Raw genomic sequence first — 17075 nt, forward strand, 5'->3', positions numbered from 1 at the left:
TGTAGCGTTAAGATTTCCCTTCACTGGAACAAAGGGGCCTGAACCATGAAAAACAGTCCCAGACCATTATTCCTCCTCCACCAAACTTTACAGTTGGCACTATGTATTCAGGCAGGTAGCGTTCTCCTGGCATCCGCCAAAATCAGATTTGTCTGAGGCACAGGTACAGACTCTCTCACGTAAATCTCTCCACATAAAAACTCTGATGGTTATTAGGTAGATAGTCCGTGTCACTGAAGGACACTAGAACATTCTGTGTGTTTTACTGTGAGCATTCTCTCTCTCTCTCTCTCTCTCGTGTCACGCGGAGTTTAGGAAAAAGGCTGTTACATCTGTGAATACTGCATTCTGAAGCAGAGTAGAGGACATTACCATCCGGTCACCCAGAGACAATGTTCAGAGTAGAGGACATTATCATCCAGTCACCCAGAGACCATGTTCAGAGTAGAGGACATTACCATCCAGTCACCCAGAGACAGTGTTCAGAGTAGAGGACATTACCATCCAGTCACCCTGAGACAGTGTTCAGAGTAGAGGACATTACCATCCAGTCACCCAGAGACAATGTTCAGAGTAGAGGACATTACCATCCAGTCACCCAGAGACAATGTTCAGAGTAGAGGACATTACCATCCAGTCACCCAGAGACAATGTTCAGAGTAGAGGACATTACCATCCAGAGACAATGTTCAGAGTAGAGGACATTACCATCCAGAGACAATGTTCAGAGTGGAGGACATTACCATCCGGTCACCCAGAGACAATGTTCAGAGTAGAGGACATTACCATCCAGTCGCCCAGAGACAGTGTTCAGAGTAGAGGACATTACCATCCAGTCCCCCAGAGACAATGTTCAGAGTAGAGGACATTACCATCCAGTCATCCAGAGACAATGTTCAGAGTAGAGGACATTACCATCCAGTCACCCAGAGACAATGTTCAGAGTAGAGGACATTACCATCCGGTCACCCAGAGACAATGTTCAGAGTGGAGGACATTACCATCCAGTCACCCAGAGACAATGTTCAGAGTAGAGGACATTACCATCCAGTCACCCAGAGACAATGTTCAGAGTAGAGGACATTACCATTCAGTCACCCAGAGACAATGTTCAGAGTAGAGGACATTATCATCCAGTCACCCAGAGACCATGTTCAGAGTAGAGGACATTACCATCCAGTCACCCAGAGACAATGTTCAGAGTAGAGGACATTACCATCCAGAGACAATGTTCAGAGTAGAGGACATTACCATCCAGTCACCCAGAGACAATGTTCAGAGTAGAGGACATTACCATCCAGAGACAATGTTCAGAGTAGAGGACATTACCATCCAGAGACAATGTTCAGAGTAGAGGACATTACCATCCAGAGACAATGTTCAGAGTAGAGGACATTACCATCCGGTCACCCAGAGACAATGTTCAGACAGAGTAGAGGACATTACCATCCAGTCACCCAGAGACAGTGTTCAGAGTAGAGGACATTACCATCCAGTCACCCTGAGACAGTGTTCAGAGTAGAGGACATTACCATCCAGTCACCCAGAGACAGTGTTCAGAGTAGAGGACATTACCATCCAGTCACCCAGAGACAGTGTTCAGAGTAGAGGACATTACCATCCAGTCACCCTGAGACAGTGTTCAGAGTAGAGGACATTACCATCCAGTCACCCAGAGACAATGTTCAGACAGAGTAGAGGACATTACCTTCCATTCACCCAGAGACAATGTTCAGGCAGCGTAGAGGACATTACCATCCAGTCACCCAGAGACAGTGTTCAGAGTAGAGGACATTACCATCCAGTCACCCAGAGTTCAGGCAGCGTTAACTAACCAATTAGCAGGGTGCTACACCCCACCTTGGCTTGGGCCTTTAACTTTGAAGTGTTATTCACCATTAGCGTGTGTGTGTGTGTGTGTGTGTGTGTGTGTGTGTGTGTGTGTGTGTTAGAGCTAACCAGCAGCGAGGCTCAGGCAGTGCACCGATCAATGGCCTTCATTAGGCTTTCATTACACTCATAACAAGCAGCACATGGATTTCCAATAGTGTTGAGAGCATACCTGGAATGGAGGACACTGGGGAAGGGCTCTGGATGGGGGAGGAGGAGGAGGAGGAGGGGGGGGCTCTGGATGGGGGAGGAGGGGGGGCTCTGGATGGGGGAGGAGGAGGAGGAGGGGGGGCTCTGGATGGGGGAGGAGGGAGGAGGGGGGGCTCTGGATGGGGGAGGAGGAGGAGGAGGGGGGGGGGGGCTCTGGATGGAGGAGGAGGAGGAGGAGGGGGGGGGGCCTCTGGATGGGGGAGGAGGGAGGAGGAGGAGGGGGGGCTCTGGATGGGGGAGGATGGAGGAGGAGGAGGGGGGGCTCTGGATGGGGGAGGAGGAGGAGGATGGGGGGCTCTGGATGGAGGAGGAGGAGGAGGGGGGGGCTCTGGATGGGGGAGGAGGGAGGAGGAGGAGGGGGGGCTCTGGATGGGGGAGGAGGAGGAGGGGGGCTCTGGATGGGGGAGGAGGGAGGAGGAGGAGGGGGGGCTCTGGATGGGGGAGGAGGGAGGAGGAGGGGGGGCTCTGGATGGAGGAGGAGGAGGAGGAGGGGAAGGGGAAGAGAAGAAACAGAATGTGATGAATGAGCGATAAGCAGTGGGAGTGTCAGAGAAAAGAGATGAATTCAGCGAACAGTCATCCTCCATCCTGTTATCAGTGTCAGCTTATGTTGGTTCATTACAGAATATGACAAAATAAATGACCAAATATTATACATTTTTACATTTTGTAATTGTATAACAGTATGATTGAAAATTGAAAGACAGGCAGGGAAAGAGGACAGAGAGACAGACAGAGAGAGAGAGAGAGAGACAGAGAGAGAGAGAGAGACAGACAGACAGACAGACAGACAGACAGACAGACAGACGGAGACACATTACTTGACACATTGGAAAGAATTAACAAAAAAGCAGAGCAAACTAGAATGCTATTTGGCCCTAAACAGAGAGTACACAGCGGCAGAATACCTGACCACTGTGACTGACCCAAAATTAAGGAAAGCTTTGACTATGTACAGACTCAGTGAGCATAGCCTTGCTATTGAGAAAGGCCGCCGTAGGCAGACATGGCTCTCAAGAGAAGACAGGCTATGTGCTCACTGCCCATAAAATGAGGTGGAAACTGAGCTGCACTTCCTAACCTCCTGCCCAATGTATGACCATATTAGAGAGACATATTTCCCTCAGATTACACAGATCCACAAAGAATTCGAAAACAAATCCAATTTTGATAAACTCCCATATCTACTGGGTGAAATTCTTTATTGTTTTGAAACTTCTGTATGTGTAATGTTTACCCATAATTTTTATTTTTTATTTCACTTTCTTTATTATCTACCTCACTTGCTTTGGCAATGTTAACACGTTTCCCATGCCAATAAAGCCCTTGAATTGAATTGAGACAGACAGACAGACAGAGGGAGAGAGAGAGAGAGACAGACAGAGAAGGAGAGAGAGAGAGAGAGAGAGAGAGAGAGAGAGAGAGAGAGAGAGAGACAGAGAGACAGAGAGACAGAGAGACAGAGAGACAGAGAGACAGACAGACAGACAGACAGACAGACAGACAGACAGACAGACAGAGAGAAGGAGAGAGAGCAAGAGGACAGAGAAAGCGGACAGTGAAAGGACAGACAGACAGGGATACTGTACATGTTTTTCTATTTTCTATTCTGACCATCTCTCTGTTCTCTGTCCCTCTTTTCTCTCTGTGCTTTCAGACCAACAAGGCATCGGCTCAGGGGGACATCCAGGGAGCGAGTACAGCGTCCCGCCAAGCCCTGTGGCTCTCTGTCCTCTCCATGGTGTTTGGGATCATCACGTACATCTGTGCTATCGCTGCTCTCATCTCCTATCTGTCTGGGAACCCACCGTAATCCCAGGCTGGAGACACACACACACAGTATATACACACACACACACAAATAGTATATACACAGTATATACACACACACACACAAATAGTATATACACAGTATATACACACAATATATACACACACACACAAATAGTATACACACACACACACACACACAAACAAATAGAACACACACACACAGTATATACACATAAGTACAAACACCCACACACACAGTATATACATACTTTTATACAAGGGTGGCTCAAATCCTTGACGCTGATTGGTTAAAAGCGCAATCCAGCCAGTGTCTAGTCCACAAGTTACCACCGGCTAAATCTATGATGTTAAAATGCCTATTTACTCTGTTCCATCTGACTGCACAATCCACCATCTCAGCAGCCCAGCCGGGCAATTTATAAACTTGATCTCATATATAAAATGCATTTAAACTCAGTGTTTTCACAATTCCTGACATTTAATCCTAGTAACAATTCCCTGTTTTAGGTCAGTTAGGATCACCACTTTATTTTAAGAATGTGAAATATCATAATAATAGTAGAGAATTATTTATTTCAGCTTTTAGTTCTTTCATCACATTCCCAGTGGGTCAGAAGTTTACATACACTCAATTAGTATTTGGTAGCATTGCCTTTAAATTGTTTAACTTGGGTCAAACGTTTTGGGTAGCCTTCCACAAGCTTCCCACAATACGTTGGGTGAATTGTGGCCCATTCCTCTTCACAGAGCTGGTGTAACTGAGTCAGGTTTGTAGGCCTCCTTGCTCGCACATGCCTTTTCAGTTCTGCCCACAAATGTTCTATAGGATTGAGGTCAGGGCTTTGTGATGGCCACTCCAATACCTTGACTTTGTTGTCCTTAAGCCATTTTGCCACAACTTTGGAAGTATGCTTGGGGTCATTGTCCATTTGCGACCAAGCTTTAACTCCCTGACTGATGTCTTGAGATGTTGCTTCAATATATCCACATAATTTTCATGCCTCATGATGCCATCTATTTTGTGAAGTGCACCAGTCCCTCCTGCAGCAAAGCACCCCCACAACATGATGCTGCCACCCCGGTGCTTCACGGCTGGGATGGTGTTCTTCAGCTTGCAAGCCTCCCCCTTTTCACTCCAAACATAAAGATGGTCATTATGGCCAAACAGTTCTATTTTTGTTTCATCAGACCAGAGGACATTTCTCCAAAAAGTATGGTATTTGTCCCCATGTGCAGTTACAAACCGTAGTCTGGCTTTTTTATGGTGGTTTTGGAGCAGTGGCTTCTTCCTTGCTGAGCGGCCTTTCAGGTTAGGTCGATATAGGACTAGTTTTACTGTGGATAGAGATACTTCTGTCATGTTTCCTTCAGCATCTTCACAAGGTCCTTTGCTGTTGTTCTGGGATTGATTTGCACTTTTCACACCAAAGTACATTAATCTCTAGGAGACAGAACGAGTCTCCTTCCTGAGCGGTATGGAGGCTGCGTGGTCCCATGGTGTTTATACTTGCGTAATATTGTTTGTACAGATGAACGTGGTACCTTCAGGCGTTTGGAAATTAGTCCCAAGGATGAACCAGACTTGTGGAGGTCTACAATTTATTTTCTGAGGTCTTGGCTGATTTCTTTAGATTTTCCCATGATGTCAAGCAAAGAGGCACTGAGTTTGAAGGTAGGCCTTGAAATACATCCACAAGTACACCTCCAATTGACTCAAATGATGTCGATTAGCCTATCAGAAGCTTCTAAAGCCATGACATAATTTTCTGGAATTTTCCAAGCTGTTTAAAGGCACAGTCAATTTAGTTTATGTAAACTTCTGATCCACTGGAATTATGATACATTGAGTTATGAGTGAAATAATCTGTCTGTAAACAATTGTTGGAAAAATTACTTGTGTCGTGCACAAAGTAGATGTCCTAACCGACTTGCCAAAACTATAGTTTGTTAACAATAAATTTGTGAATTATAAGTGAAATAATCTGTCGGTAAACAATTGTTGGACTAGTAGATGTCCTAACCGACTTTCCAAAACTATAGTTTGTTATCAAGAGATTTGTGGAGTGGTTGAAAAACAAGTTTTAATGACTCCAACCTGAGTGTATGTAAACTTCCGACTTCAACTGTAGTTTTTAACAGTGGAGATTTGTATAAACCTTGCCGTCTGTCTCGCCGACATTTACATTGTTTCAAAATGTAAATTCGATCGGCAGCGGTCTCATAATAATGTGTATGGGTCTTGTGAACATATCAAAATACTTAAACTTACATGCAGAATACCTGCTGTTAACTTTTGAATGATTGGAATGAATTATCCAAAGAGAGTATAAAGATTTTGGGACGAGACAGACCGGCAGGCAGCCGGAATCAGCTGGCATCATTTTTATGGATATATACAAAAAAATTGTAAATTGAAAAAAATGTTGAAATGAAACAGAGTGCAGCTAGTTTACAGTCTTTCCAGCTTCAGTTTGAAGTGATTGTGTTAGCTGTGTTGTTGGCTAGCTCCTCTGAACAACAGTGTCCTGAAGAGTGAGCACATTTTCTACGCCAGGTGAAAAGCTACTTTGTTGTTATTCTGGCTGCACTTGGACACGACCCAGTTTGACGTGACTGTAAGTTCGTCGTAGTTGGCTAGTTAGCAAGCAACACGTAAGCAAGGGATTAAGAACATTACCAGCCATTCTGGTAATGGAACATTTATAACAAACGACTGGGTCGTGTCCATTGATACAGAACAAAAAGACTGAACGACTGGGTCGGGTCCATTGATACAGAACAAAAAGACTGAACGACTGGGTCGGGTCCATTGATACAGAACAAAAAGACTGAACGACTGGGTCGTGTCCATTGATACAGAACAAAAAGACTGAACGACTGGGTCGGGTCCATTGATACAGAACAAAAAGACTGAACGACTGGGTCGTGTCCATTGATACAGAACAAAAAGACTGAACGACTGGGTCGGGTCCATTGATACAGAACAAAAAGACTGACTGGGTTGCGTCTCGGCAACCGAACCGATAGAATGAACGACCAGCCGGCTTAGGGAGCAACCATAGATTTGTATCGGGACTATATCTTGTGGAAGGATGAAATAGTATGAATAAATTAATCAAAATAATATGTTTAATATAATATAAATATACAGTCAAAATGTTGGACACACCTACTCATTCAAGGGGTTTTCCTTATTTTTTAAAAACTTTTTTCTACATTGTAGAATAATATAGTGAAGACATCAAACCTATGAAATAACAAATATGGAATCATGTAGTAACCAAAAAAGTGTTAAACAAATCTAAATTTAATTGAGATTATTCAATGTATTCACCCTTTGCCTTGATGACAGCTTTGCACATTCTTGGCATTCTCTCAAAGAGCTTCACCTGGACTACTTTTCCAACAGTCTTGAAGGAGTTCCCACATATGCTGAGCACTTGTTGGCTGCTTTTCCTTCACTCTCCGGTCCAACTCATCCCAAACCATCTCAATTGGGTTGAGGTCGGGTGATTGTGGAGGTCAGGACATCTGAAGCAGCACTCCATCACTCTCCTTCTTGGTCAAACAGCTCTTACACAGCCTGGAGTTGTGTTTTGGGTCATTGTCCTGTTGAAAACAAAGGATAGTCCCACTAAGCCCAAACCAGATGTGATGGCTTATCACTGCAGAATGCTGTGGTAGCCATGCTGGTGAAGTGTGCCTTGAATTCTAAATAAATCAGACTGTGTCACTAGCAAAGCACCCCCACACCTCCTCCTCCATGCTTCACGGTGGGAACCACACATGCAGAGATCACCCATTCACCTACTCTGCATCTCACAAAGACATCGGGATTGGAACCAAAAATATCAAATTTGGACTCATCAGACCAAAGAACAGATTTACACCGGTCTAATGTCCATTGCTTGTGTTTCTTGGCCAAAGCAAGTATCTTCTTCTTATTGGGGTCCTTTAGCAGTGGTTTCTTTGCAGCAATTCAACCATGAAGGCCTGATTCACACAGTCTCCTCTGAACAGTTGATGTTGAGATGTGTCTGTTACTTGAACTCTGTGAAGCATTTATTTGGGCTGCAATCTGAGGCTGGTAACTCTAATGAACGTATCCTCTGCAGCAGAGGTAACTCTGGGTCTTCCTTTCCTGTGGCGGTCCTCATGAGAGCCAGTTTCATCACAGCGCTTGACGGTTTTTGTGACTGCACTTGAAGAAACTGTCAAAGTTCTTGAAATATTCCAGATTGACTGACCTTCATGTCTTAAAGTAACGATGGACTGTCGTTTCTCTGTTCTTGCCATAGTTAAGGACTTGGTCTTTTACCAAACATGGAGATCTTCTGTACACCACCCCTACCTTGTCACAACAGATTGGCTCAAATGCATTAAGGAATGAAATTGCACAAATTAACTTTTTTAACAAGGCACACCTGTTAATTGAAATACATTCCGGGTGACTACCTCATGAAGCTGGTTGAGAGAAAGTATGCAGAGCTGTCATCAAGGCAAAGGATGGCTACTTTGAAGAATCTCATATAAAATATATTATATGAACGAACACTTCTTTGGTTACGACATGATTCCATGTGTGTTATTTCATAGTTTTGACGTCTTCACTGTTATTCTACAATGTAGAAAATACAAACAAATAAAGGAAAACCCCCTTGAATGAGTAGGTGTGTCCAAACTATTGACTGGTACTGTACATATGAACACCCCCCCTCACCCCCCCCCCCCCCCCCAACCTGGATCTATGTTGAAGATCAGTCACCCTCTGACCTTAGCATGAAGGAGCAATCATCGACATGATGACTGAGGAACCATCACATTATGTAAAGGATATTCATCACAGAAAGGTACAATACATTTTTGTTACGTACCCTACACTGTCTGTTCACGGGAGATTACAAGGACATGGGGATATACTCTAGACTAGACTGTCAATGGACCTCTTCTGTGGTCCTCTTGAGTGGGACGGCCTGGGAGTGACCCGACAGGGATGACGGAGTCCTTTGATGGCCTGGCAGTGACCCGACAGGGATGACGGAGTCCTGTGATGGCCTGGGAGTGACCCGACAGGGATGACGGAGTCCTGTGACGGCCTGGGAATGACCCGACAGGGATGGCGGAGTCCTGGGACGGCCTGGGAGTGACCCGACAGGGATGACGGAGTCCTGTGGAGTCTGTGTGAAGGCTGTGAACACGAAGGGGAGGTAGTAGGAATTCTAATGGTCCTGACTGACTGTAGGGGACAAGACAGGAGCAGGATAGGTGTAGAGCAGGATAGGTCCTGACTGACTGTAGGGGACAAGACAGGAGCAGGATAGGTTCTGACTGACTGTAGGGGACAAGACAGGAGCAGGATAGGTCCTGACTGACTGGGTGTAGATTGAGAGAGGGGTGTAGAGAGGGAGAGAGGGGTGTAGAGAGGGAGAGAAGGGTGTAGAGAGGGAGAGAGGGGTGTAGAGAGGGTGAAGGGGTGTAGAGAGGGTGAAGGGGTGTAGAGAGGGAGAGAGGGCTGTAGAGGGTGAGAGAGGGGTGTAGAGAGGGAGAGGGGTGTAGAGAGGGAGAGAGGGGTGTAGAGAGGGAGAGAGGGGTGTAGAGAGGGAGAGGGGTGTAGAGGGTGAGAGGGGTGTAGAGAGGGAGAGGGGTGTAGAGAGGGAGAGAGGGGTGTAGAGAGGGAGAGAGGGGTGTAGAGAGGGAGAGAGTGGTATAGAGGGTGAGAGAGGGGTGTAGAGAGGGAGAGGGGTGTAGAGAGGGCTGTAGATGGAGAGAGGGGTGTAGAGAGGGAGAGAGGGGTGTAGAGTGAGAGAGGGGTGTAGAGGGTGAGAGGTGTGTAGAGAGGGAGAGAAGGGTGTAGAGAGGGAGAGAAGGGTGTAGAGAGGGAGAGAGGGGTGTAGAGAGGGAGAGAGGGGTGTAGAGAGGGAGAGAGGGGTGTAGAGAGGGTGAGAGGGGTGTAGAGAGGGAGAGAGGGGTGTAGAGAGGGAGAGAGGGCTGTAGAGAGGGAGAAAGGGCTGTAGAGGGTGAGAGGGGTGTAGAGAGGGTGAGAGGGGTGCAGAGAGGGCGAGAAAGGGCTAGACCCTGCTGCCTGCGTGGCAGCATGATTCATTCCATTAAGAGAAGCTACTCCTGCAGGACACCGTCCACTCCCCGCTGACCAAATATAGACTGGCTATTCTCTCCTCCGTACGCAGCCACTTTGGGGGATTGCCATGCACCTATGAGACTCTCTCTCTCTCTCCTAGACAGGATGGGAATGTTTAAACAACCATGCCATCATAACATGAAGCAATTCTTCTATGATAAATCAACGACGGACTCCATATTCAGCCGATGTCACCATTGATACCCTACAGAAAGCTGAAGGGCACATACAGTTTGTTACAAACCACAACACGATGTCACAGCAGCCTGGTATGTTCTCCGTGGACATTCTAATCTACACAGTGAGACGGGAGTGACTGGGGCACAGCCTTCTTGTATACTAACTAACTCGATGCCAAGCGCGCATCCTTTTCTCCTACACGTAAACAGGTAGACTCGGCGATATGACTTCGATGCAGAAAGTAAACAGCGAGTCCAATTTCCACAACAACTAAGAACCTTGAAGTGCGAGTCTCAACTTCTCCGGACGTTTTGGTCCCGTGGCGCTAACACGTTGTTACACGCTACTGACGAGGCGCTACTGACGAGGTCTGTCGACGTACTACTGACGACCACGTTGTTATAATGTATGAAACAACCCATTGAACAGATACTGTCTGACAAGTGTTTGGAGCGAATTGGAGCTTCGCAATTTTTTTTGTTCAACTGCTGATCGTGACGTCGTCATTTTGCGGAGTCAACCTTCAAAAGTCAACCGGTGAATTAGCACTTTGACATGTTTCCCTTTGCTAAGTGCTTCAACGTCCCTTCTCTGTCTGGAATGATCCTAACAATGACAAGATGTCTAGCCACTTCAGTGCTCAGTTCTTCAGGAGCTCAGTGTGCCATAAAGACAGACTAAACGTACTGACATTTTCTAATTACATATCTAGGTTTTAGAGATCCAGTGGGTCACCGGTTGTTTCTTTCCAACGAAAGGAATGTTTTTTTTCCCAGAGAATCAGTGTTGTGTCAAGACTGAGTTTTGATTTCATGAAAAACACAGGAATAATAATTGAGAAAAAAAACACACTTTAGAAACCATAACAACTAAATGTGACTGCCAGTACTGGTGACATACTACTGACGAGGTCTGTCGACGCGCTACTGATGAGGTCTGTCGACATGCTACTGATGAGGTCTGTCAACACGCTACTGATGAGGTCTGTCAACGCGCTACTGAGGAGGTCTGTCGACGCGCTACTGAGGAGGTCTGTCAACACTGGCCGGGGTTAGACAGAGAAAACAACAAAGTACTTTTGAGATTCACCCCGTGTGTTGATCATTCAGTCTAGTCAGAGGTCAGGGGTCAGGTGAACGAGCGTGAGCTGATCAGGTGTACCTGTACTGTTGTCGTTCACAACCCTTTGTGTTATGATGAAATGTACATAGAAAAAGACGACCGACGTAATAAAAGACACTTGACTAAACATGTAGCTTAACTTTCCATGTTTGACAATATCATTCATATTTTGGTTCATTTTGTGGTGTTTGTTTCATTAAGGAAATATGAATTCTTTAAAAACGCAAGGAAAAAAATAATAATAATTCAACCAATTCCAAATATTTTTTATTTAAAAAACAACAATGGTTTGAGCTGTAAAATTAAAAAACAACAAACCTGAAAAAAAAAAAAAAAAAAAAAAAGTAAGATATAAGCAGAATCCTGGATAATCAGAGTGTCTTGGAATATCTTCGTCTGACAGAATCTCTGTAGAACTGGAAGATCTTGTCCGATGCTTTCTGACTGACAGCTATACACTGTTGCAGCTGTAGGGAGAAAGACAGGGGGTACAGGGGAATAGTCATTGGCTATTGATATTCGTCGTGCACTGTTGAGGGAGCTCGCAAAGTAAGCATTCCACTGCACTGTTTATACCTGCTGAAAAACTGTGTAGCCCACATAAAAAAATAAAAATACTAGTTTACTAAAGGATATTATAGTATTCTGTAGTAAACTGCAGAATACAATACTGCACACGGTAGTATCCCTCAATCGTGTAGTGCTTACTATCCAATGTTGTAGTATACTGTAGAATACTATACACTAGTATCCCTCCATCATGTGTAGTATACTGTAGAATACTATACACTAGTATCCCTCCATCATGTGTAGTATACTGTAGAATACTATACACTAGTATCCCTCCATCATGTGTAGTATACTGTAGAATACTATACACTAGTATCCCTCCATCATGTGTAGTATACTGTAGAATACTATACACTAGTATCCCTCCATCATGTGTAGTATACTGTAGAATACTATACACTAGTATCCCTCCATCATGTGTAGTATACTGTAGAATACTATACACTAGTATCCCTCCATCATGTGTAGTATACTGTAGAATACTATACACTAGTATCGCTCGATGATGTATTTCTTACTATAGAATTTGTAGTATACTATACTCTATACTCCACGCCGTAGTATTCTTTGATAACGTAGTTCTTACTTTAGAATGTTCTAGTGTACTGAATAATTATAATACACTCTGTAGTATCCCTCCATCATGTGTAGTATACTGTAGAATATTAAATACAGTATTATACCCCCCCCCCCTTAAAAAAAAACAGTATTGTCCGCAAAAACACTACAGTAATTAGTATATACTAGTTTTTACTACAGTATTTAGTTAGCATATACTCCACCCATTTCCATATCCCTGTGTGTGCGCCAACCATGAGTGAGAAACTTACATTGCCAAATATAGACTATATATTGTGTTCCCTACAGGTTATAGAAAAGAGCAAAATCTCTGACTTTCCATTCAGGGTCCAGTCCTACCTACTGGTTATGGAAAATCTGCTCTTAGTATTTGCCCAGTAGGCTTCCTCAAGGAGAAAGCCCCCACTTCTATGTCAAAGATGATAAAACACAATAGTAAACACTACAGTAATTATATACTATAGTATATACTACCGTATGTATACTATAGTAAACTTTACTACAGTAATTATATACTATAGTATATACTACCGTGTGTATACTACAGTAAACTTTACTACAGTAATTATATACTATAGTATATACTACCGTGTGTATACTACAGTAAACTTTACTACAGTAATTACATACTATAGTATATACTACCGTATGTATACTATAGTAAACTTTACTACAGTAATTATATACTATAGTATATACTACCGTGTGTATACTACAGTAAACTTTACTACAGTAATTATATACTATAGTATATACTACCGTGTGTATACCATAGTAAACTTTACTACAGTAATTATATACTATAGTATATACTACCGTATGTATACTATAGTAAACTTTACTACAGTAATTACATACTATAGTATATACTACCGTATGTATACTATAGTAAACTTTACTACAGTAATTACATACTATAGTAGAATGAATGTATTATTAATTAAGCGGGAGCTTATAGAATATAGTTGTTCTATTTCACACATGTATAAGTATTACAACACGTGTGTGAATTGGAAATGCATTTTATTTAACATTTTTTAATATCCCCCTTCTCCCTGAGACACCCTCAGAGAGTGGGGTCACAGCCAGGATCAACCATTATCGACTGGCTCCTAACGGCTTCCTGACGGCTTCCTGACGGCTTCCTGACGGCTTCCTGCCGTTAGCAGTTTGTTTAGAGCCGTTAACGACACTGCTGGTGCTTCGGCGATCAATACAATTATACCATTCTTCCAAACACCACTGAAAAGAAATGTGTGATTTAAGAGGTGGATATTTACTGACCTCGTGAACTGTAAAAGACCCTCTGGTGGATGACATCATCACTCTGCGCTCGGTACTGTCAATAGCGAAGGTCATCAAAGCTCGACTTTCCTGAGAGAGGAAACACAAACGAGTAGATCCAGGCTCAATTAGGGACGACTTACCCAATGTGCTGCAGTTCCTAGTGACACATAGAAAAGCTATTTACTAAAATGTGGAATAAAAGGAAATGAATGTAATGTCAAAAGCAAAAAACGAATTTACATTTTAAAAACGGAGTCATCCTGTGGTAATGATGGTAGTTGTAGTAATGATGGTAGTAATGATGGTGGTAGTAATGATGGTGGTAATGATGGTGGTAATGATGGTAGTAGTAGTAATGATGGTAGTAATGATGGTGGTAGTAATGATGGTAGTAATGATGATGGTAGTGATGATGGTAGTAATAATGATGGTAGTAATGATGATGGTAGTAATGATGATGGTAGTAATGATGACGGTAGTAATGATGACGGTAGTAATGATGGTAGTAGTAGTAATGATGGTAGTTGTAGTAATGATGGTAGTAATGATGGTGGTAGTAATGATGGTGGTAATGATGGTGGTAGTAATGATGATGGTAGTAATGATGGTAGTAGTAGTAATGATGGTGGTAGTAATGATGGTAGTAATGATGATGGTAGTAATGATGATAGTAATGATGATGGTAGTAATGATGGTAGTAATAATGATGGTAGTAATGATGGTGGTAGTAATGATGATGGTAGTAATGATGGTAGTAGTAGTAATGATGGTAGTAATGATGACGGTAGTAATGATGATGGTAGTAATGATGGTAGTAGTAGTAATGATGGTAGTAATGATGATGGTAGTAATGGTGGTAGTACTGATGGTAGTAGTGATGGTAGTAGTAATGGTAGTAGTAATGGTGGTAGTAGTAATGATAGTAGTAATGATGGTAGTAATGATGATAGTAATGATGACGGTAGTAATGATGGTAGTAATGATGATGGTAGTACTGATGGTAGTAGTGATGGTAGTAGTAATGGTGGTAGTAATGGTGGTAGTAGTAATGATAGTAGTAATGATGGTAGTAGTAATGATGGTGGTAGTAGTAGTAATGATGGTAGTAGTAGCAATGATGGTAGTAGTAGTAATGATGGTAGTAGTAGTAATGATGGTAGTAATGGTGGTAGTAGTAATGATGGTAGTAGTAGTAATGATGGTGGCAATGATGATGGTAGTAATGATGGTGGTAGTAATGATGGTAGTAATGATGGTGGTAGTAATGGTAGTAGTACTGATGGTAGTAATGATGGTAGTAGTAATGATGGTAGTAATGATGGTAGTAGTAATGGTGGTAGTAGTAGTAATGGTGGTAGTAGTAATGATGGTAGTAATGAACAATCATCTACCTTCTCCTGTGCTGCGTTGGGGTCGGTAATGACCTGGCCATCTGTATCGATGGCACAGGTGACCCCAGCGAACAGGCAGCTCATAGGCAGGCCCGCGTCCATCAGGGCCATACAGGCTGAGTTCAGAAAACAGGACAACAGCTGTGGGAGGGGGGGGAGGATAAGGAACAACACTACTGACACACATAATTATAATAATAATTATAATAAGACGGCATCTACTGTCCCGTCCTCTGCACCTTCTCCACAGACCTGAAGTCTACGGTCTCTGAATGAATTCTGTTCGCTGCCAAACTCCCTCAAAGTAGGACACCAAGATCCACACACATCCATCGTGCAAAGAGAAAACTAGAAGAATGTCGCGGGAACTTTGACATAGCTTATTTGTGTTTTAATTTTGGGTCTCTGAATGAGCGTGACTTCAGGGAGTGTAAGGTGCCCCAGGATGTTGTGTGTGTGTTGAGGGGGACTGAGGAGGGGCACGGAAGCCCACTTCACAGGCGGAATAAACACCTGACTGCAGTCTTAGTGCAACAAAAGGCAATGGGACTGGTAGGCTAACACACACACACACACACACACACACACACGTTATTTCACTAAAGGATACTGAACCGTCATCATGGACCACTTGTAGGACGAGAGTGAGGGAGGAGCGTGGATGAAGGGTGGAGAGAAGAGACGCCTCGCATGTTTCCCTCACACACTGTTCTCTGGCTCGCTCTCTGACACCTGAGGAAGAATGAAAATGAAGTTAGACACTGCCATCTTGTGGTGTTCTGTGGAAGTGTATGGTGCATGTCCTTTTAGGTGTAATGTAATAAGGCACTTCGTCTCGGGCCTAACAGCACCCGTTCCATTTTACCCTCCAAACACCAGCTTCTCTCTTAAATATATGATTCCTCACTCAAAAGGGAGTGGGATGCTAGTAGTAAGGGGAGGGTTTATTTTATTGCGTGCATCGGTCAGTAAAGGAAAGGGAAGGAAGAGGTGGGGAGTATGAGATGTAGGAAGATGAAGTTGTATGGAGTACACTACAGTTTGGCTACAGGTTTGAATGCCACGTCATGACACAGGTCTGTGTGATGAGTGTTTTAGTGGAGGAAACGGTAGACCACGTGTTGATATTTTGTGAACTGTATGACATAGACGAGGAGAGATTGTGTGAAAGGGTTAGAGAGGCTGGACGGTGTTGGGTGTAGTGGGGGGAGGAAAGGGAAGTGGTGTCTAGGGATCTATTTCACTTTCTTAGAGGAACGGGACTAATGAAGATCATTTAATGTAGGTAGGCTGTGACTGGCCTCACACTCCTGTACAGTAGGTGGCGGTGTATGCCCCTTAAACGTTGCTATCTGCCAACCTAATCCCAAATAAGAAAATTCCTTACTCACCTGGTAGTCCCACTTTGGGCTGCATCACCACCTCCAGGGTAGCTCTGTCATAGATCTCCTTACTGACCTTCACCTCCGCCGGGCCATACACTCCAGCTAATACACTGGTGTCTCCTGCAGAAAGACAGACCCAATGACACACACAATAACATAATCCATATCTGAGACAAAGCGATGTAACGCAGCACAGCTCGGATGAGTATAGTTGGGTCACATCTGTCTTGTTGGTCAATGAGGGGGTGAGGGGGGGGGCAGCGTGAGAGCAGCTACGGTAATAGTTTGATACATTTCCTTTCAACGGTATCTTGTTCTGATATACTGCTAACATACCTTGGACGAAGGACGACGATCCATCAGGTCGTGATAGTAAATTCTGTTCGCAGCCAAACTCCCTCAAAGTAGGACTCGAAGATGCACACACATCCATCGTGCTTGTAAAAAGAAAACTAGAAGAATGTCGCGGGGATTTGACGTAGCTTATTTGTGTTGTCATTTGGACGCTCAATGATGACGGCATTTACC

The 17075-nt window shown here is 43.8% G+C and overlaps 2 protein-coding genes across 2 annotated transcripts in view; one reads left to right on the plus strand and one right to left on the minus strand.

The window, feature by feature from the left end:
* tmem91 (transmembrane protein 91) overlaps window positions 1–4005 on the plus strand; it is a 20301-nt gene extending 16296 nt beyond the window's left edge. The window contains exon 3 of the mRNA XM_021581659.2: window positions 3758–4005. Within this exon, the coding sequence (XP_021437334.2) occupies window positions 3758–3913 (156 nt within the window). The 3' untranslated portion in view covers window positions 3914–4005. The remainder of the gene's footprint in view (window positions 1–3757) is intronic.
* Window positions 4006–11574: 7569 nt separating this feature from the next.
* On the minus strand, window positions 11575–17044 carry exosc5 (exosome component 5). The gene is made up of 6 exons (XM_021581658.2): window positions 16884–17044; window positions 16554–16667; window positions 15773–15894; window positions 15163–15303; window positions 13769–13858; window positions 11575–11802 (listed from the first exon to the last, which is right to left on the minus strand). The coding sequence occupies exons 1-6, from the start codon at window positions 16978–16980 to the stop codon at window positions 11707–11709; spliced, it is 660 nt and encodes a 219-aa protein (XP_021437333.1). The 5' UTR covers window positions 16981–17044; the 3' UTR covers window positions 11575–11706.
* Window positions 17045–17075: the final 31 nt, after the last annotated feature.

Source organism: Oncorhynchus mykiss, chromosome 24, assembly GCF_013265735.2.
Source record: "Oncorhynchus mykiss isolate Arlee chromosome 24, USDA_OmykA_1.1, whole genome shotgun sequence".
NCBI classification, from domain to species: Eukaryota; Metazoa; Chordata; class Actinopteri; order Salmoniformes; family Salmonidae; genus Oncorhynchus; species Oncorhynchus mykiss.

Excerpts from the sequence above, each read along its gene's own strand:
- exosc5 (XM_021581658.2), bottom strand. The coding sequence starts at position 16,980 with ATGGATGTGTGTGCATCTTCGAGTCCTACTTTGAGGGAGTTTGGCTGC. Across the intron at positions 15,895-16,553 it reads GCCCAAAGTGGGACTACCAG|GTGTCAGAGAGCGAGCCAGA; the intron begins GTGAGTAAGGAA and ends ATTCTTCCTCAG. Across the intron at positions 11,803-13,768 it reads GGTCTTTTACAGTTCACGAG|CTGCAACAGTGTATAGCTGT; the intron begins GTCAGTAAATAT and ends TTCTCCCTACAG.